At 42.7% G+C, this 20,937-nt stretch overlaps 1 protein-coding gene across 3 annotated transcripts in view; it reads left to right on the plus strand.

The window, feature by feature from the left end:
* The window catches only part of zgc:171775 (STKc_p38 domain-containing protein), a 32,412-nt gene extending 12,124 nt beyond the window's left edge, over positions 1-20,288 (plus strand). For 2 of the 3 annotated variants that reach the window (XM_041192090.1, XM_041192092.1), the window contains exons 5-12: positions 3,277-3,306; positions 4,444-4,491; positions 10,597-10,711; positions 12,160-12,231; positions 16,297-16,376; positions 17,327-17,405; positions 17,779-17,952; positions 20,138-20,288. In XM_041192090.1, the coding sequence (XP_041048024.1) occupies positions 3,277-3,306; positions 4,444-4,491; positions 10,597-10,711; positions 12,160-12,231; positions 16,297-16,376; positions 17,327-17,405; positions 17,779-17,952; positions 20,138-20,199 (660 nt within the window). In that variant the 3' untranslated portion in view covers positions 20,200-20,288. The remainder of the gene's footprint in view (positions 1-3,276; positions 3,307-4,443; positions 4,492-10,596; positions 10,712-12,159; positions 12,232-16,296; positions 16,377-17,326; positions 17,406-17,778; positions 17,953-20,137) is intronic. The other variant, XM_041192091.1, reaches the window with a different exon arrangement.
* The last annotated feature ends 649 nt before the right edge of the window (positions 20,289-20,937 follow it).

Consider the following 20,937-nt stretch of genomic DNA (forward strand, 5'->3'; position numbering starts at 1 on the left):
GCCGCCATTTAGACCTTGGTCCAGAATGTCACTACTGCACGGGCTCAACTCCATCACTGATGCCATAGTTGCCCTCCAACAGTGTGTACGTGAGAAGGGTGCCGGGCAGCTCGATCTCACTCCAGCTACCCCTTCTGCTCACGGAGTCAGCCAGGGGCCCACGAGCACCCATAGGGAGGAGGATCAGCAGGTGCACACTCCGCGGCCATCCACCCAGGTGACTCTGGGAGTGACTGGCCTGTCCGAATCCCATCTTCCTGTGACCTCCACAGATCCAGCTTCACAGGCTGAGGAGGGTGCCACTGCCACACAGCAGGACCCCAAAAGCAGGCTGGGGCCCACCAAGCTTCGGCCCTCCAGCGGACGCCTGCCAAAGTCATCACAGACAGGGCATCACAGGCTCCCTCCACCTCTGCTGTGGATGTCCGGGGAACACCAAGATGTAGTGGCATGGTTAGGAAAGTTAGATAAAAGTAACTCTTTCTGAGTTAAAACAATTAAACTAAATTAACAAAATTGGGATAAATCAGGCACAGCCCCTAATTCAGGTCAGCTGTAAAACCAAGAACAAAGTTTAAAGGAACCTTATAAACTTTAAACCAAAATGTGATAAAAGGGGTCAATAAAGCAAAATTATCACTCGGTGACAGGAAACCGAACACAGGTCACAGTGGTGATAGGACCGAATCCTCACCACTAGACCATTAGTGAAGCGGCAAGTTAGGTAAAAGTAGTTGCACAGCCCAGGCATGGGTGTTAATCATTTGTACATACCATTCAGTATTGTCAATAAACTTCTAAGAATGTATCCCTGTCTATGGCTCTTTGTTCTGATGAGCAGTGTTCTTGTCCCTCAGATGTGAAACTTTTCTGCACAAGATATAAAAGGCAGGTGTCTCAATCCAGGGCCTCTTCCCTTTGCTCTGTGCAGCCTTCAGGTCACTCTCATCCCCGTCGGCATCCTCCTCTTGGAGGAGACGTGCAGCTCCTCCATCTTCTCCTCAGCCAGCTCCTGGAAGACTGCAGGGATCTGCGAGCAACTCAATGTGCGCACACCTGCAGGATACGTTTCTGGATGTCACATACCAGCTACACATTCAGTGAGTGGAAGTCTAGTGAGTGCAGCAATGGAGACCTGAGCACTACATGAGTACAGTCAATCGCACTCTGCACCTGTGGGAATCCCAAGATCAGGGCGAATCCAATGGCCCTTGCATCCTGGCTGTCCTGGTCCCAGGCGAAATGCACAAATTTGTGTGCCTTGGAGAAGATCCTCATGGATGCATTTGTGGTTGGCAAATTGTGAAAAAAGGTCACCTGTGGAGCCCTGAAAGGAGCCGCTGGCATAGAAATTGAGCACTGCAGTCACTTTCACAGCCACTGGCCGTAGATGCCCTCCATGTGTCCATGGTGGCAAGTCCTGCAGTAAGTGGCAGATGAGAGCCACCAGGTCCCTAGACATGTGCAGTCGTTGGAGACATTGGTTCTTAGTCATCTACAGGCAGGCAGGCAGCGTCTATAGACCCTGGGTGTCACTAGGTGCTGACCAGCCACGGCTCATTGTCGTTCCTGTGTGCAGGAGCTCCTATTGCCCCTTATTTATGAGGTTACTGCTCCTGCCTTTGCACAGCTGGCTGTACTTAGCACCTTTCCTGGCCCTGTGTTACCGCCCCTTAATGCTTCCCAGAGAGTGCTGGTCATGCCTCAGATGGCCAGAGATGAGTGCGCTGCTTGACTGCTCTGTCAACCTGCGACATGGGAGACACTGGTCCAAACCAAGATGCTGAGATTGCAAGGGGCTGTGAGTGTCTCCAGTGGTGACCATGTGGCCAGCATTGGCCGAGGAGATTTTACAATGTGTGCAGACCAACTGGTCCGTGTCCAATAAAGTGGTGGTAGACTCTAAGTGTGTGTCGGGGCACAAGGGGGTTGCTGGGGCGGGGTAATGTATGGAGCACTTGGTGGCCTATTGGCGCCTCTGCATTACTTACATGGGTGGGCAGGCTAGGAGCCTGACCCCAATCATATCACTGTGGCTGTGCCTTATCTATCTCAGCTGCAGAGGCATGGTCAGTTTATACAGGCATCCCTAATGCAAGGCCACTTCCCTCGTTTACCCTGCCCCCCACCTCAATTGCATGTGCGCTGGATGCAGCACCAGGGCAGCACTTGTCCTCCCACCAACAACGGTCGCCTCCGAGGCTGGCCAGCACTTTCCCCCCGGTGCCCCTGAGGCAAGCTGTGGTGAACGCTGCTGCTCAGTTACCTCAGTTCCCCCAAAGTGAAGGCCGTCAAGTGCATGTTGCCTGCGTGCTATTGTGAAACACGTCGTTGTGCTCTCCCGCTGACATGGATGGACAATATGGCAGCGTTCCAAGAACCTGGCGGAATGGCCTTTTAATTATATGCTGATGTATTACAATTAACTCCCCACCGACCGATGGCAGGAAACACGGCCTGCAGTCAGTGGGCTGAGCGGACGATTGCAACCTGCCTTCACGCCATATTCTCTGCACATGCCACCTATCACGTCCATTGCCAGCAGGCTTGGAAAATTCCACCCATTGTCATCATTGTGCATGGTATATTAATTTTTGACTATGTCATGTACAGTGATCATTTTTTGTATTATATCCACTTTACAACATTTATGAATAATATATTGTGGTCATTGTATATTGTATATCCATTTTACAACATATTTACAAATCATATATTGTGATCAGCATATACACTATTATTTTGTTAATAACATGGCTGTGGTTATTATTATGGCTCTTTTACATCTGTTTAGTATTGTAATATGTGAATATTTCAATACTTAATATTTGGTAACAAAATGATGGGACATTTCACAGCCTTTTTTCCCCCTCAAATTTGGGAGATTGTTTTTTACCAATTCACCACTCAAGAAAAAACCCATGAATTCATCGTTGGAAATTGGTGAAACCTAAGTACACGAGCTCCAAAGAGGAGGTTAAGTGTACATTAGAACTGTTTATTAGATGGAAGTTTCATCTCCCCTAAAGATTTGGACACCTTCATATGCAAAGGCACCAGTAGAACTCATCCCCATTCAATAAACATTGCTTCCCAAATCTGAGTGCAGTGGTGGGTCCCAAATCTATTCAAAATGCAGACACCTTAATTTAAAATGCCAATAGTGTATCAACTATTCATTCAAAAAGAAGACACTTTCACCTATTGTCTTCCAATGTCAAGGTGTAAGGTTTTTACTTTGATATTTACTGATATATTTTCTGATTTCTGCCACAGTACATCCATTCTGCTGGGATTGTGCACAGGGTAAGGCACTTTCTTTCATAACCCTTTACAGGATGTCCAATGCTCCTGTGAGGAAGAAATGACTCGTTAACCACAAATAACATTATCCTTTTACATGATCTGTTTATATCATAAGCAACAATACAGTAACATACTTAATTAAAAGTTACTTTTAAAGGGGATTTTTCATCTTTATTCAATTGGTCAACTGCCATAGTATCTGCTTTAATCCTGGTAAAATGATATTTTTGAGTGAATGCAAATCAGGTTACCCTTTTAAACTATAAACAACAATGTTCTCTGCCCCTTTTCTTCTGGGTTTTTCCAGATCTGTTCCTTAGTTGGTGTTACTACCAAGTGGATGGGATCATTTCCCATGGAATGGTGGAACCATTCCACCAAAACAATGAAAAATTCCTAACAGGAGAATCTGAATCTTGGGTCTCACTATTTACGTTTCTAACCAGGGAATACTGGCTCAAATCTCAGTCCAAGCTGAATGGAACTCCAACCAGAGAATCCATAGTCTAATCTTAGCTCTAATTGACAGGAGCTCTCAGTCAGACAATCCGAGGTCTAATCCCATGTGTGACTGACAGGAACTCCTAACTAGAGAGTCAGAGGTTCAATACAGGTCAACTGGAAATCCCAAACCATAGTCCTAGTTTAAAACCTACAGCCAACTGACTACCGCTCTCTATGATAATTGGGAAGAAGGATCTTTTTAAACAATCTTACTGCATGTAGCAAATGAAAGATATTAACTCTTATATTGTTTATTATTGTTATTATTATTGCCAGTGTATAAAATTATGAGGGGTTTGGACAGTGGATTAGAAGGCCCTATTTCCTCTGGTTGAAGGGGACAGATTTAGGGTGGGAGACAGGAGGTTTGGAGGGTATTTGAGGGGAAACATTTTCACTCAAAGGGTGGTGGGGATCTGAAACCCATTGTCTGAATAGTGGTAGAGACAGAAACCCTCATAACATGTAAAAAGTACTTGGATATGCACTTGAAGTGTCTTAACATACAAGGCCACAGATCAAGAACTGGAAAGTGGAATTAGGCTGGGTGGCTATTTGTCAGCTAGTGGAGACATGATGGGCTGAATGGCCTCCTTCCATGTAGTAAATTTCTATGATTGTGTTTCCTTGCAGGACCTCAAGCCTAGCAATCTAGCAGTGAACCAGAACTGTGAACTGAAGGCAAGTATAAATTTATGACACTGAACGCACAAAACAGGGAAGTGCCCAGGGCATCTGCTAATTGTAGGTTGCCCCCTGTGATGTTAAAGGGGAAAAATCCTCCAAAATGTCTAAAGAATTCATGTCTGCAGTTTCCTTTGTTTTGGTGCTCCCAAAACATAATACCCTTCATCATGTGGAGGAGAGTGTATGGGATATTTATCAGGTTTCATCACATATATTTAATCAATGAATGATTAACACAACCATATGAATAATGAAGCGAAAATTTATGTTGTCGCAGCCCAAACTGATAGGACGAGCATTCCCTTTCTTTGCTGTCTCTAAAAAGCTCTAAGTTAGACAAAAGAAAAACTTTCAATTTAAGTTACTACATTCACTGCTCACAATGCAGTCTGCTCTATATTGATGAATTCAAACACAAATTGGGTGATCACTTTATGGAACACCCCTGTTCAGCCCACCAGCATGTCCCCGAACTTCTGGTGGCCTGGCATTTTAATTCTCCACCTTGCTCTCACGCTGACATCTGTCCTTGTCCTTCACTGTTTCAGTGAAGCTCAATGCAAGTGTGCGGAACAGTAACTCTTTACAGCCTTCCAGGCTCAACATGGAGTCCAATAATTTCAGGCCATTACCCATTTTGTTTCCTTTACTTTGCATGTTTCATTTTTTCCTCTTATTTTTGTTTTCAGGCAACAGTACACCTGCTCTAGGTACATCTTTTGTTTGTTTCTTTTCTTGCTCCATCACCATTCCTTTTGATCCTGTAAGACTAGCTCTTATCACAAAATCACAGAATTGTTTCAGTGCAGAGGGAGGCCATTCAGCCCATCGTGTCTGCACCAGCTCTCCAATTGAACAATTCCCCGAGTGCCATTCTCCTGCCTTCTCTCCATAACCCTGCACATTGTTCCTTTTCAAACAACAGTCTAATTCCCTTTTGAATACCTCCATTGAACCTGCCTCCAACACACTCTCAGGCAGTGCATTCCAGACCTTAATCACTTGCTACATGAAAAAGTTTTTTCTCAAATCACTTTTGCTTCTTTTGTTAATTACTTTAAATCTGTGCCCTCTTATTCTTGATCCTTTCACAATTGGGAACAGTTTCTTCCGATCTTCTCTGTCCAGATCTTTCATGATTTTGAATTTGCACACCTCTGGCTTCCCATAACCCTCAACCACCTTCTGCAATCTCTCCCACATAACTGAATTACTGCTACTGCCCTGGTAAAGCTCTGCCGATATGTACAAACTTCCCTTGGATCATGGCCTGCTTATTTTTGCCCTCGTAGTCCACCACCTCGATGTACTCCAAGTAGGCCCAGTAGAGCAGCTTATTCACCAGAATGTCATTCAATCTCTCCTGACTTCCACCCTATCACAGACATTACTTTTGTCTTATCCCTACCCACCTCTTGCTCAAAACCTATTACATCTCTAACTTTTCTCAGTTCTGATGACAGATCCTTGACTTGAAATGTTAAATCCATTTCCCTCTCCACCAATGCCCTGACCAGCTGCGCATTACCAGAATTTTCTGTTCTAATTCCAGGTTTCCAGCATCCACAGTTTTTTGCTTTTCTAAGTTAGATGTGTCTGGACACAATCCAATTCTCGGTGGACATGAGATGGCTAGATTTTCATGGAGTTCGAGCAGCTCCGAAGACCTTTAAAAATGGAGGGTGGGACCTTGATGAAGAAATCCTGCCCCCATTTCTGGCCCATACAATTTTTTCTGGTAGGGGAAAGGGGTGGGGTGTGGATCACATGGGCATAAAAGACAAATCTGCTGGGTCAGTTGAAAACAGGACCAGGACCAGGGTCTTAACCTGCAGTATCATAAATTTATGGAGTAGACATAAACGTTCTTGAAGAGTGGATAAGGTCTATTTAAGTGACATGATCTGAAGATACTTAAGTCCTAGCCCTTTGAAAAAAAAGTACGCTGCAGTTGTCAGTTAGAGTAAAAAGAAACCACCCTGCTGGAGTGTATGGATTGAAAGGTCATCTGGTATGGTTTAGAAAAGAAAATAACACTTGTTCTGCAGTTTCAATAGACTTCATTTTTGACATTTCGCAAAGGCTATTATTACAGCTGAGCTCATTATGAATGCTTGGCTGAGATTCAAAAGGTCCAAAACCACAAATCTCAGCAGGAGGGGATGAGTTCACATTTTGGTTGACAGTTTTAAGAGGCCATAAATGGATTAACTGTCTGTGGTATGCTGCTGAATAGAAGTTTGTTTGTTTCTATAACAGTTTGACCACTTGAAGGGATTTAAACTTTGAAAGGGTTTCATAAATGAGAGCTTTTTTTGCTGTATCAGATTTGCATGAGTGAGAGCTCTATCAGATTGTTGGAATTTTTTTCATCTGCACATGGCTCCTGTGGTCTGCCCATTTTAGTAAGTGGTTATGGAGGGAGCAGGGAGACTATGAGGTGGCGTGGAGAGGGAATGGGGGTGTGAGATGGCATGGACCAGCCATGGGGACTGGGTGAAGGATTGAGGGTTGAAGGCTAAAGGGCCTAACAGCTTTTTATGAAATTAGGCCGAAATCTCACAGAACTGAGGCAGTTCTGCCTCCAGAGACATCAGGCCTGACTTGATCACACCCCACCTCCCCAGAGTAAACACTGTGTGACGGGCCCCTTTATATGAAGGCAGGTATGCCAAGTCGGGAAATTTTGCTGACTTGAGCTATCCACCTCGGTAGCAAAAATCTGGCCCCATGTATTCTCAACAGTTATTGCTAAGAAGTTGGCAGTTGAACTATCTAACTGCGGAAACATCCAGAGCAGGAAATTAAAATATTGTATTATTACTGATGCAGGACTGGGTGCTCTGCTGAAGGTGGAAGTCGAGATACATTGTTAAGACACAGAGGTGGTATTACTCTACATTAATACTTTGGTTACCTGGCATAGGATGTTTAATCAGAAGATTTGTTTCATTGGAAAGTTCTGTTCAGCATATAATCCAACCAGTACCTAAACTGAGAGTTCAGAACAGTTACAAAAAAATGCAAAGTTATCCATTTCCTCATAATGATAGTCTTGACTTTCTAAAGCAAAACAAAGTGAATAGTTTCAGTGTAGCATAGGTATCTTTAACAATAAGATACAGATACCTTTGTAGTTTGTTCTTGATTTCAGCGAATTTGAGATTACAAGATAATGGCAGATAAGGAGGATCAGTCATCCATTTTGTTCCATCCATCCACAACAACCCTAACTTCCTCCAATTGCAGTTTCCAATTGGTTCTTATATAATTCCAGGGAACACATCTCCGCCACATATTGAGAGTCCGTTCTGTGCAGATGCAGTCTTCTGAGTATTGTGACTTGCAAATAATTGGCAATTTTAGAGCCCTGTGATTCCCCTGCTACTTGGAATGCAGTTCTTCCTTACCAGTTATGAAGATGGATGTAAAGAAAATCGCCTGGAAACTGAGTCCTGCAAAAGTGAGACAGAAAAACACAACTGGGAGAGGATGGGAGGTTGGAGAGATGGAGAAAAATACGAACAGGGGTGGGAGTGGGGTTAATGTGAGGGAGGGAAGAGGATCACAAACTGGGAATGGGAGAGCTCATGTCAGCCTGTGACGTGCTTTGTGATGTAATGGAATTCCTGGAGCTCCCTTCCTAACAGCACTGCAGGTGTACCTACACCACATGGGCTTCAGTGGTTCAAGAAGGCAGCTCAACACCCCTTTCCCAAGGGCAATTAGGATGGGCAACAAATGCTGGCCTTGCCAGTGACACCCACATCCCATGAAAGAATTTTTAAAACTGATTTGTTCCTGGAGTCCGGCAGCTTTGATCCTTCCTCAGCTCATGAAACTGGGTTACAGTAGTGGGGTATCGGAATCAGTAAACTGAATTCAGCTTGGTTTTGGGTTAAATTATTATTTTTACAATTTGCTATGTATTGTAAAAAGTCATAACATCGTACAATACTTTTGTTGAAATTAAGTTGAATCTCTTGAATTTTCTTGATGTTTTGATATTGTCGACACATCTCAGAAGTAGTTTTTATCTAGACATTAACCATCCTTATATCTTTCTACTGATTTATATTATTCATCACACTATTAAACAAAAAGTCACATTTTATTTGGGGATTGGTGATACCTAAATACTCAACTAAGGTAAACAATAACATTTCTGAAAGAGGACAAATGTCACGTGATCACCTTATATTAATATAGCCTATATTGATATAGCTATGCCTTCAGTTACCTTGGCCCTAAGCTTTGTTTAACGTAATATAGCCTCCCAAGGTGCTTCACAGGAGTGTTATCAAACAAAGTTTGAGACCAAGCTACATAGGCCGATATTAGGGCAGATGACTAAAAGCTTGGTCAAAGGCATAGGATCTAAGGAAAATCTTAAAGGAAGAAAGAGGGGTAGAGAAGCAAAGAGGTTTAGCGAGAGAATTCCATAGCTTAGGTAGCTGAAGGCATAGCTGCCAATGGTGGAATGATTAATATCAGGGAAGTGCAAGAAGCCAGAATTGGAGGAGCATAGAGATCTTGAAATGTTTTAGGGCAGGTGGAGGTTACAGAAATAGAGAAGAGTGAGGTCATGGAGAAATTTGAAATCAAGGATGGGAATTTTTGAAATCGAAGAGTTGCTTAAATGGGAGCCAATGTATGTCAACAAGCACAGGGGTGATGGGTGAACTGGACTTTTTGTAAATCAGGTGTGGTAGAGTTTTTGATGAGCTTAAGTTTATTAAGGTGAAAGATGGGAGGCCAGTCAGCAGTCTAGAGGTAACAAAGACATGGATGAGAGTTTAAACAGATGATCTGAGACAGAATATTACATCGAACATTACATGAGCAGTATCATAGACTGAGCAGCATTGATCAAATATCACATGATCAACTCTCCAGGAATACATCAAATCTGAGTTGGCAACCCCACTATACATTTAAACATTCATTTGTTTATTCTGCATTAATTGAACATTTTAAGCATCAAATCTATTGAAGCTCCTAGAGTTTTTTCAATTCAACTTTAGCTATTTCAATACCACTCAGAGTAAGTGTGTTGCCCATTTACATTTACCGCTAAATAAATGTTATCTGCTATTGTTCTGATATAAATTAGGAACAGTAGTGGTCACACCACCAATCTCTGGGGAATCCCTCTCAGTACTCACCCCTTCCCATCCCATGTCTTAATTCATCAAACATGTGTTCATTGTTTCCTACCTCTCAGACCAATTTCTTATCCATATCCAAAATTTACTCTGAATTCCCACAGCTTTGAGCTTAAACCAATAGATATTTGTGAAGAACTTTGACAAAGGCCTTCTGGATGTCTAGGCCAACATGTTGTAGGGCACACCACAGTCTATTTGATATGTCACTTCCTCAAAGAAGACATGGGAGGTTGGTCAGCAGGATCTTTTGAGATCTAATGGTGGCATTAAATGGAGAACTGGCAGAACCACATTAAGGCCAGCACCCTCTGTGAAAGTAATCAAATCTAAATTATCTGTTCATCTTTTCCTGAGTTTTATTTAGTCACTCCCTCGTAGAATTTCTGTTTCTATTAAACATGTTATAAATGATCAGGATAGCCTCTGATTTTTTCTCTCAGACGGTTGCAAGTCTTTGGAACTCTCTTCTCCAGAGAGCAGTGGAGGCAGGGTCAATGAATATTTTTCAGCAAAGGTAGATAGATTCTTGACTAACAAGGGAGTCAAGGGTTATCGGGGGCAGGTGAAATTGAGGCCAGAATCAGATCAACCATGATCTTGTTGAATGGCAGAGTAGGCTTGAGAGGCTGAATGGCCTACTCATGCTCCTAATTCGTATGTTTCTATGTATGATTTAATACTACTGACTATAACATAGCCTGTGAAATTCTGGGTTTTGGGTTGGCTTATCATTCCAAGATGGAGAGGGTACACGATGTTATTACTCACAGATACTGACCCTCTGAGGTTATTTTGAACTTTGATGGACTTCAGTAGTTTCTTTCAGTCCTATAGGTTCCTATGTGTTCTTATTTCCAGTGTGTAAAAATTGTTATGGTGGTCATAAAAACAAACCTCAGTATCTGCTTTTCTTAAATATCTTCCTTTTCAGATTTTAGATTTTGGACTAGCTCGTCCTACTGAGACAGAGATGACGGGCTATGTTATAACTCGCTGGTACCGACCTCCTGAGATTATTCTGAATTGGATGCACTACAGTTATTCAGGTGGGAATCCAAGGTAACCTGCAAGTACAAAGAAGCAACCGGCATGGTTCACTGAGTTTATCCAGTCAGTAACTGAGATATAAGTGCTGGATTCAACTGCTAGTTTGTGTAGAGTTAGCTGATCTCAGCTGGGGCCTGTGGCACTGATAGCAATAAGTCAATTCAATTAGCTTTAGTGAACCTGGTTTAGGAAAGGAAAATCCTCCAGGGTTCCCACTCCTGGTCACTATCCAGTCATTTCTGCTGAAAGACCATCATGCGTATTGACAGAGAGGGACACAATATGTGAGATCTTAACTCTCCTCAAAACCCACCCATTTGTATAGAGTTAAAATGAGGTCCCCTTGCTTCAGTTGGGCTGTGTTGCCCCAAGGTTGAATAGCCCATTTAACTTTGCTGTTAATTCTCACTCATTAAGAATGGACACTTGGAAATCTAGGGCATGCCTGACAATCATGGAGCTGTACCCCTAATTATTCTGTAGTGATCTACAAACCACTCTAGAGGTACCAAATCTAGGCAATTATAGACAAAAAGCAAGATACCATGGATAGCCAGAATGCACAGCATAGAAGCAGGCCCAACCAGCCTCTGCTGGTGTTTATTCTTTGCTCAAGCCTCCTCTTATCCTTGCAAATCAAACTCTATCAGCATAACCCTCAATTCCTTTCTCCAACCCTCAATTCTTTTCTCCCTCATATGCTTATCTTGTTCCCCTTAAATGCAACTATATTATTTGCCTCAACTACTCCACACTTTACTGTGTGTACATTCTTATCACTCTCTGGGTAAATAAATTTCTTCTGGATTCCCTAATTTATTTCTTGGTGACTATCTTAAATTGATGGCCTCTGGTTATGCTCTTCCCTAGAAATGGAAACATTCTCGGTGTCTAGTTTATCAAAACCTCTATGGATCACCCCTTAGCCTTTTTTCAAGAGAAAAGAGTTTCCTTCTGTTCACCTTTTGTTTTCGGATTTCAGGAATCAGTATCAAGAAAAGAGAAGACTGGAATCCTTAGCAGAACAGGCAGAATCTTTAGGGTAACAGAAGTGAGTCAGTCAACATTTTCAGTCTGAACAGCCTTCCTTAGGAGAAAGGAAGAGTTTTAAGAACTAAAACTTCGATTGACTGATTCTGTTACTCCACAGAAGCTGCTTGACCTGCTGAGCCTTTTTGACCTTTTCAGCTTGTGTTCTGGGTAATTATAGTATTGCATTATAACAAATACAAACTATATTCTCATACACGGGATGGTGATGTGTGAAGGGAAAACGTGGCGGACAGCTGAGGGAGTAGGAGGAAAATTATTACAATTATATAATTAATTTGTGCAGTGTCATATTTCATATCTCAAGAAGCTTTACACAATTTTAATTATTTTTCAAGCACGCTTGTTACTTTTGGTAATTTTTCAAACTTTTGCTGTCTTTTATACTCTTGTGCAGTGGATATTTGGTCGGTAGGGTGCATCTTGGCTGAGATGGTCACAAGTTCAGTGGTCTTCCCTGGATTTGACCGTATCCTTGAATGAAATATTAACCGATTAGTTACTTTGAATAGGAAGAAGCTTGTTCCATTGTTGGGTGAATGCAGTTTTCAGAACAAAGGCATGTGTCTTGCTCAGCCAGTGGGGCCAGGAGGAACACATTCCAATTATTCCCTTTCAAAGCAAAAAGTTTCCTTTCAGCTCAACTGGAAACTTCCTAACTGAGGGGGAAAAGTAATGATGTTTGGCTTTGTAGGATGCATAATATTATAGAGCGCAAATCAGGTATCAGGACCAGAACTGACTCCAAAACAAGAGCCTCTGATGGCAAGTTGTGCCCTGACTCTGGATTTAGGTGCATTTACACTATAACTGCAGTGGATCATATAATCTGTCAATTGTTATTTAAAACAAATAGCTGGTGCAAGCTTTACGGATTTCCAAAGAATCATTAAAATTCTTTCTCGTTTTATGACTCCATTTGAACACATTCCTTGGGACTGAATAATGGGTGGAATCTCCCTAAAATGATCATGTTTAGCAAAAACTGGTATTCTGGTTTGAGAGGGGGGAGGCGACGGTGTAGTGATATTGTTGCTGGACTAGTAATCCAGAAACCCAAGGTAATGCTCTGGGGACTTGGGTTCGAATCCCGCCACGGCAGATGGTAGAATTTGAATTCAATAAAAATCTTGAATTAAAACTCCAATGATGACCATGAAACCATTGTCGATTGTTGTAAAAACCCATCTGGTTCACTAATGCTCCTTGAGGGAAAGAAACCTGTCGTCCTTACCTGGTCTGGCCTACATGTGACTCCTACAGCAATGTGGCTGATTCTTAAATGCCCTCTGAAATGGCCTAACAAGCCACTTACTCAGTTGTAACAAACCGCTACAAAGACACACAAAAGGATTGAAACTAGACGTTCCACCCAGCATTGACCTAGGCACCGGAAACAACCACGGCAATCGCAGTCCTGCAAAGTCCTTCTTACTAACATCTGGGGGCTAGTGCCAAAATTGGAAGAACTGAATCATACCTTACAGATAATGTCCCAGACTCCACCATCACCATCCCTGGGTATGTCCTGCCCCACCGGCAGGACAGAGCTGGCTGCACAGCGGTATACAGTCGGGAGGGAGTTGCCCTGGGAGTCCTTAATATCGACTCTGGACCCCACAAAGTCTCAAACATTGGCAAGGAAACCTCCTGCTGATGAATCAGTGCTCCTTCATGTTGAACACCACTTGGAGGAAGCATTGAGGGTGGCAAGGGCACAGAATGTACTCTGAGTGGGGGGGGGGCTTCAATGCCCATCACCAAAAGTGGCTCAGTAGCACCACTACTGACCAATCTGGACAAGTCCTTAATGACATAACTGCTAGACTGGGTCAGCGGCAGGTAGTGAGGTAAAAACATACTTGACCTCCTCCTCACCAACCTGCCTGTCGTACATGCATCTGTCCATGACAGTATCGGTAGGAGTGACCACTGCACAGTCATTGTGGAGATGAAGTCCAGCCTTCACATTGAGGATACCCTCCATCGTGTGGTGTAGCACTACCATCGTGCTAAATGGGATAGATTTTGAACAGATCCAGCAATTCAAGCATGGGTATCCATGAGGCACTGTGGGCCATCAGCAACAGCAGAATTGTACTCAAACACAATCTGTAACCTCATGGCCCGGCATATCCCCCACTCTACCATTACCATCAAGCCAGGGGATCAACCCTGGTTCAATGAAGAGTGCAGGAGGGCATGCCAGGAGCAACACCAGGCATACCTAACAATGAGTTGCCAGCCTGGTGAAGCTATAAGACAGGACTACTTGCATGCCAAACAGCATAAGCAGCAAGTGATAGATAGGGCTAAGTGATCCCACAACCAATGGATCAGATCTAAGCTCTGCAGTCTTGTCAAAGCCAGTCGTGAATGGTGGTGGACAATTAAACAACTCACTGGAGGAGGTGGCTCCACAAATATCCCCATCTTCAATGATGGAGGAGTCCAACACAGCAGTGCAAAAGATAAGGCTGAAGCATTTGCAACAATCTTCAGCCAGAAGTGCCGAGTGGATGATCCATCTTGGCCTCCTCCAGAGGTCCCCAGCTTCACAGATGCCAGTCTTCAGCCAATTCGATTCACTCCACATGATGTCGAGGAACGGCTGAAGACACTGGATACTGCAAAGGCTATGGGCCCTGACAAAATTCTGGCAATAGCACTGAAGACTTGTGCTCCAGTACTTGCCATGTCCCTAGCCAAGCTGTTCCTGTACAGCTACAGCACTGGCAATTACGCGGCTATGTGGAAAATTACCCGGATATGTCCTGTACACAAAGCAGGACAAATCCAACCTGGCCAATTACTGCCCCATCAGTCTACTCTCCATCATCAGTAAACTAATGGAAGGGATCATCAACAGTGCTATCAAGTGGCACTTGCCTAGCAATAGCCTGCTCACTGATGGCATTTGGGTTCTGCCAGGACCACTCAACTCCTGACCTTGTTACAGCCTTGTTTCAAACATGGATAAAAGAGCTGAATTCCCGAGGTGAGGGTGACTGCCCTTGACATCAAGACAGCATTTGACCGAGTGTGGCATCAAGGAGCCCTAGCAAAACTGGAGTTAATAGGAATCAGGGAGCAAACTCTCCGCTGGTTGGAGTCATACCTAGCACAAGGGAAGATGTTGTGGTTGTTGGAGGTCAGTCATCTCAGCTCCAGGACATCACTGCAGGAGTTCCTTAGGGTAGTGTCCTAGGCCCAAACATCTTCAGCTGCTTCATCAATGACCTTCCTTCCATCATAAGGTTAGAAGTGGGGATGTTCGCTGATGATTGTGCAACGTTCAGCACCAATCGCGATTCCTCAGATACCGAAGCAGTCCATGTCTAAATGCAGCAAGACCTGGACAATATCCAGGCTTGGGCTGACAAGTGGCAAGTAACATTCGTGCCACACAAGTGTCAGGCAATGACCATCTCCAACAAGAGAGAATCCAACCGTCACCCCTTGCTGTTCCAATGGCATTACCATCACTGAATCCCCCACTATCAACATCCTGGGGCGTTACCATTGACCAGAAACTGAACTGGATTAGCAATATAAATACTGTGGCTACAAGAGCAGGTCAGAGGCTAGGCATTGTGTGATGATTAACTTGCCTCCTGACTCCCCAAAACCTATTCACCATCTACAAGGCACAAGTCAGGAGTGTGTTGGAATACTCCCCACTTGCCTGGATGAGTGCAGCTCCTACAACACTGAAGAAGCTTGACACCATCCAGGACAAAGGAGCCTGGTTGAATGGCACCACATCCACAAACATTTACTCCCTCCACCACCGATGCACAGTAGCAGCAGTGTGTACCATCTACAAAACGCACTGCAGGAATTTACCTAGGCTCCTTTGACAGCACCTTCCAAACCCATGACCGCTACCCCCTAGAAGGACAAGGGCAGCAGATAGATGGGAACGCCACCACCTGTAAGTTTCCCTCCAAGTCGCTCACCATCCTGACTTGGAAATATATCATCGTTCCTTCACTGTCACTGGGTCAAAGTCCTGGAACACCCTTCCTAACAACACTGTGGGTGTACCTACACCACATGGACTGCAGTGGTTCAAGGAGGCAGCTCATCACCACCTTCTCAAGGGCAACTAGGCATGGGCAACAAATGCTGGCCCAGCAAGTGAAGCCCACATCCCGTGAATGAATAACAAAAAAGGTATAATTACACAGTGATACAGCTAGACTGTCTGCATCCAAAGTTGGACCAGGAGAGGAGGCTAGAGGGAGATTGGACCGAGTGTAAGATCAAAGCTTTAGCTCTAATGTTTCATACAATCATTAAAAAAAAGCCAAAAACAATGGTAGAGGTGTGATAATGTTCTTCCTTGAAATTTTGAAAAAGCAATTCTCAAAGGATGTAATTTCCTGTATGTTGAATGTCTATTTATTGAAGGTCAGAGGATCATGTACGTTCTTCCTTAGTATGTGTTAATGCACGGACATGCTATGAAGGGGAGTATTAGGGCTGTGCTTAGGGCTTTGATTCTGGGTCGTACCTTAACTCTTCCATGCAGATTTTGATCAGCTGAAAAAGATCATGAATGTGACAGGAACTCCACCGCAAGCTCTGGTAGATAAGATGCAGAGCGAAGAGGTAGGTATAAGTTCTGATAAATAATCTTTCGAAATATTGGCCAGGATACTAGACAAATTCCCCTGTTCTATTTTTTAAAATAGTATCATGGGATCTTTTATAATTACCTGAGAAGGCAGACAGGGTCTCAGTTTAGCATCTTGTCAGAAAGACAACATCTCAGACAGTGCAGGGCTCCTTGGAGTATCAGCCTAGATTTTGTGTTCTAAGTTACTGGAGTCAGATTTCAACTCAACCTACTAGCTCAAAGGTAAGTTTGCTAACTCTGAGCCACAATAAACTGTAACTTATGAGGATGTAATATTAGAAAAAAGTCATTCTTTTTAGATCCTTGTAGGATTTTGATAGAGAATATGTTTTCATAAAATCCTGTGAATATTTTTTTCTCTATGACTATATGCTCCGGTAACATTCCAAAGCCATTTGCTAGTCATTCCCCATCCTCCTCTGAAAACATTGACTTCTTGCTAGGCTACATACCTTACTCAAATGACCCATTTCCTTTTTATGAGCCAAGACAGTGAGTGACGACAGTCTATTTGACTGATGGGGCATTAGTGCTGAGCTGATGATTTCATCACCCCATTTTTGCACGTGGTCTTCAACAGCAATTCCTGAACAGCAGTCAAATGCAATAACCATAGCCAATTGTTCTCTCCCTAACCAAGCGAGATCAATGCTTATTGATAGATTCCTCCTGCCACCACAGCTGCGATCAGGTAACTATGCACAGATTGAACCTGGGATCTTGCTGGTGAGTATGGTTTAAGCAGTCCGAATATACTCATTAAGCCATGGAGAAGTCAAGCATTTAATAACACAATTGAGACATGAAATCTGGCAGACTCCATGGAATATTCAGTACTCTGAACTTTGGATTGCTGCATTTAACATTGTTAACTGAATGGTGACTGAGAGAGTTTGTAATTAATATCTTTGGATTTCTTCAGGCAAGAAACTATGTTTACTCCCTCACACCAAAAAGGAAGAAAGATTTCCAGCAGGTTTTTCCCACAATGAAAAAGGAAGGTATTGGAAATACTGGTAAAGCTCATTTGGGGATGTGTGAGGGGAGGGGCTGGTAAAGAGGGGTAATTACACAAGGCCAGTTCCAATTTCTCTAGAGTAAACTGACATTCCTCAAGACAGTAAATTGCTCGGAGGTGGAATGAAACAGATGGGAGAAGAAAATTCATAAAAAGACAAGTTATAAATATAGAAGAGCAAAAACTTAAATAGGTTAAACAGGCATCTTGATGTTCAGAGTACAGTACTGATTTCTTTGTTCATGGAGAGTAGGTGTGGGATTCTTTTATGCAACAACTTGCGCGGGGTTTTAGATGTATATAGCATACGTCTTGAGATGAGACTAATTTACCTGTCTCTCCCTTTTCTCCACTAGCGGTTGATTTGTTGGAAAAGATGCTGAATCTAGATCCTGATGAGAGAATAACTGCTGGTGATGCATTAGCACAGCCCTATCTTAGTGAATATCATGATCCAGACAATGAGCCAGTGGCGGAACCATATGATGATTCCTTTGAAAGTCTGGACCTAAAGATTGAAGAATGGAAGAGTAAATGTTACTCAGTATATCTCACTATGTAATGTGACACTTCTCATTTTTAGAAACTCATTGTGGTGTACTTCCATGGTTGAAATGATGGGTAAAGGTACCGCTCCCCACCCTTCATTTATGCAGCTTTGAAAAAGAGATGTGGAAGACCAACATGGGTTGGTATATCTTCCAATACTTACAACCTCCCAATTGCAGTAATGCCCTCACTTGGCTTTTCACGGTAACATTGCTATAGGGAGAAGTATAATCTATTCTGTGGGAGGGTTTAGGCATTACCTGCTTAATACTCCACGACATAATGCATTGGAACACTTCCACTGTACGCCACATTGTATATAGCAGGTTTCTGCCCTTTTTGGGAAAGAATGAGTTAATCTAAGGCTCAAATGTCAATTTCACATCTGGCAAATCATCCCTGGTAATGTAGAAATTCCAGATGGAAATGGCCTGTTGATACTTATTTATTCAACTTCAAATGGCTAAACAGCAGCTGACTTTTTCTAATATGAGGGCTTGAGGGCATTATGGCTCATCTCAGATGCTGATACATAGGATTCTGCACTGAGCTACTCACTCGCCAGTATGTCTATTGCCCTGGTGCAAGTGGCGATCCAGATACTGTAGTCACCCTTGGGCTGAAAAACAATAATATTTAAAGATGTCTCAAATCAAAGAGGTTTTATTTCACATTTTTTAAAATTACGTAGGTTCTTTAATATCCATGATCTTCCAAAGGGGTTCTCTGCTCCTTTCCTGCACAGTGAGATACTGCATGTGTGAGGGGGACTGGCAAGATGTAGAGATGGATAGTCCAATTTGAACTGATTAGGGTCAGTTATTTTCTCCTGTTTATTTAAACACTTATTTCCTTGTTACAAGCTTATGGCATGAAAATATAATTCAAGTTAACATATAATACCTAGCTAAAACTTCCTGCTCTTACTTGCACTGTCTGCTGAAAAGAATGGTGTGTCGCTGTCCTACCTTAAGGAGGTTGAATAGCCCACACCTCTTCTTTGCAAACAATTTCACTGGTTTGCAATACTGATTTTCAAAGTTTTAATTTTGATGTGGGCAGATATTGCCATATAACTGGTGAGGACTCCAGCTATACTGTTGTTCTTCAATATTTTTTTATATGCATCAGTGGCCCTCACTGTTTATTCCTTATGCTGGGATATGCATTGCACAAGTTCGGTCTGTCAGTAAACTGACACCACTTTCCTTGAATGAGTAATTTTTCAGAGTGGTAAAGGTTGGAGCATGACCTTGTTGTGGGGAGTTGGGGATGGCAGTCTACTTAGTTGCCTTTACTGTTTGGAGCATACTCACTGCCAAAATAGTACTCGCCAAGATCATGGTCTATCTATGTTGATGGGAAATGGCCAGCTAGAAGGGTAAATTTATATGGGACCTAAGTATCTAGCAACCTTCAGGCTCAAGAGTGATGCCAATTCAATCGGGTGTGATGTACCAAGAGTAGTTTTTTTGAGTTTGGGTGGCTGTAATCAGATGTGCTATACCCCTAGCATGGACAGGAGAGTTGTTAAATACAAAACAGGGACATTATGTTTAACAAAGTGGTGGGGTAGAGGAGCACACTGTTTTGGATCATACGTGTGGTGTACCAAATTTGGGAATGGCTGATCACTGTATAAAATGGAGATGCATTGTTAAATTTAGCAGTGAATGTGCATTTTACTGTACATAACCTGGGAATTATTGGTGACGGAAAGGATTGGTTTGCTGCATATAAATGGGAAGGGCATCATTAGAATCTATGGAAAGAAGCTGCGCATGTATCGGACCTGTGCTGTGCATATACAGGAACGCTGTTTGAGATCATGGGCTATGTAGTGGGAATTTGAAAGCTAATGTAATTATCCACTTGTCTCTCAATGTGCAAAGATTAGACTTTCCAAATTAGGAATTGATGGGACTTGTGTAATATAGCTACATAATGCCTTTAAAAACTGAGCCAAAATAGCTCTGATCCTTACTGTGTTTAATATGTAAAACATAATATTCCTTTACAGCCAAAGTATTGGGGGGGGGAGCGGAAGGGGGGGTGCTTAGCACACTGCTTTGGATCCTGTTTCCAAGAAAATAGCAGTCTGTTCCAATGGGTATTATTACATATTCAAGTAATTCCAAATCTAAAGGTTGGTGTTTTTTTTTGTAGGCCTTCTTCACATGGAGATTGCAACCTTCGACCCTGACAATCCAAGACAAATGGCAACATGATGCAGTCATGATTAGTCGTACTTTTAAAATTGGAGAATGCAATTTATTCAGGATTTGTTTACTTCATTATTACAAAAACTGAAGCTCAATTCCTAATTTGTACCGAGTTGGCTATTCTCAGCCAGGAGTGCTGCAATTAACGTCAGTACCTACAAGGTTAAAGAGTATTTTTGATATTGCTTATTTTCTTGCTACTGATTGCTGTCTACTGACCTCTGCTGGACATCAGATATGCATGCAACTGCTGCAATGTACCAGCCTATGCCACAATAACCTGTTGATACTCAGTCACACATTAAGTTAACAGAAGATGCCCAAAGCCATGGAATCTTCCCCCTACCATCATTCAAGAACTTAATGGAGGAAAATTAGTTTGAAAAATGACCATTCCCTGTAAGCTGTTTCAGAGCATCTTTCCCTTTGTTAATTGGTCTCTATGCTAATAGGGAATCTATGGTGGTAGCCATATGTAATTGATTTAATACTGAATGAATTTCCACAATCACTAATCTGTTAAGGAGTGACAATCATGTTGATTATATCGAGTATATAAGCTGTCGATATCTATCAGAGGCTAACTTGACAAAAGAATCTCCATTATATCATAGTTCGTGTTGATGGAAATGGTGCCCAAGATTACACCAGTGCAATTCTGGCAGATGTCAGCAATTAGTGATCAGGAATGCTGTCTAATTTTCCACTAAGCACTGAAGAGATAGGGTGTGGGACCATGACCAG

Source organism: Carcharodon carcharias, chromosome 7, assembly GCF_017639515.1.
Source record: "Carcharodon carcharias isolate sCarCar2 chromosome 7, sCarCar2.pri, whole genome shotgun sequence".
Lineage (NCBI taxonomy): Eukaryota > Metazoa > Chordata > Chondrichthyes > Lamniformes > Lamnidae > Carcharodon > Carcharodon carcharias.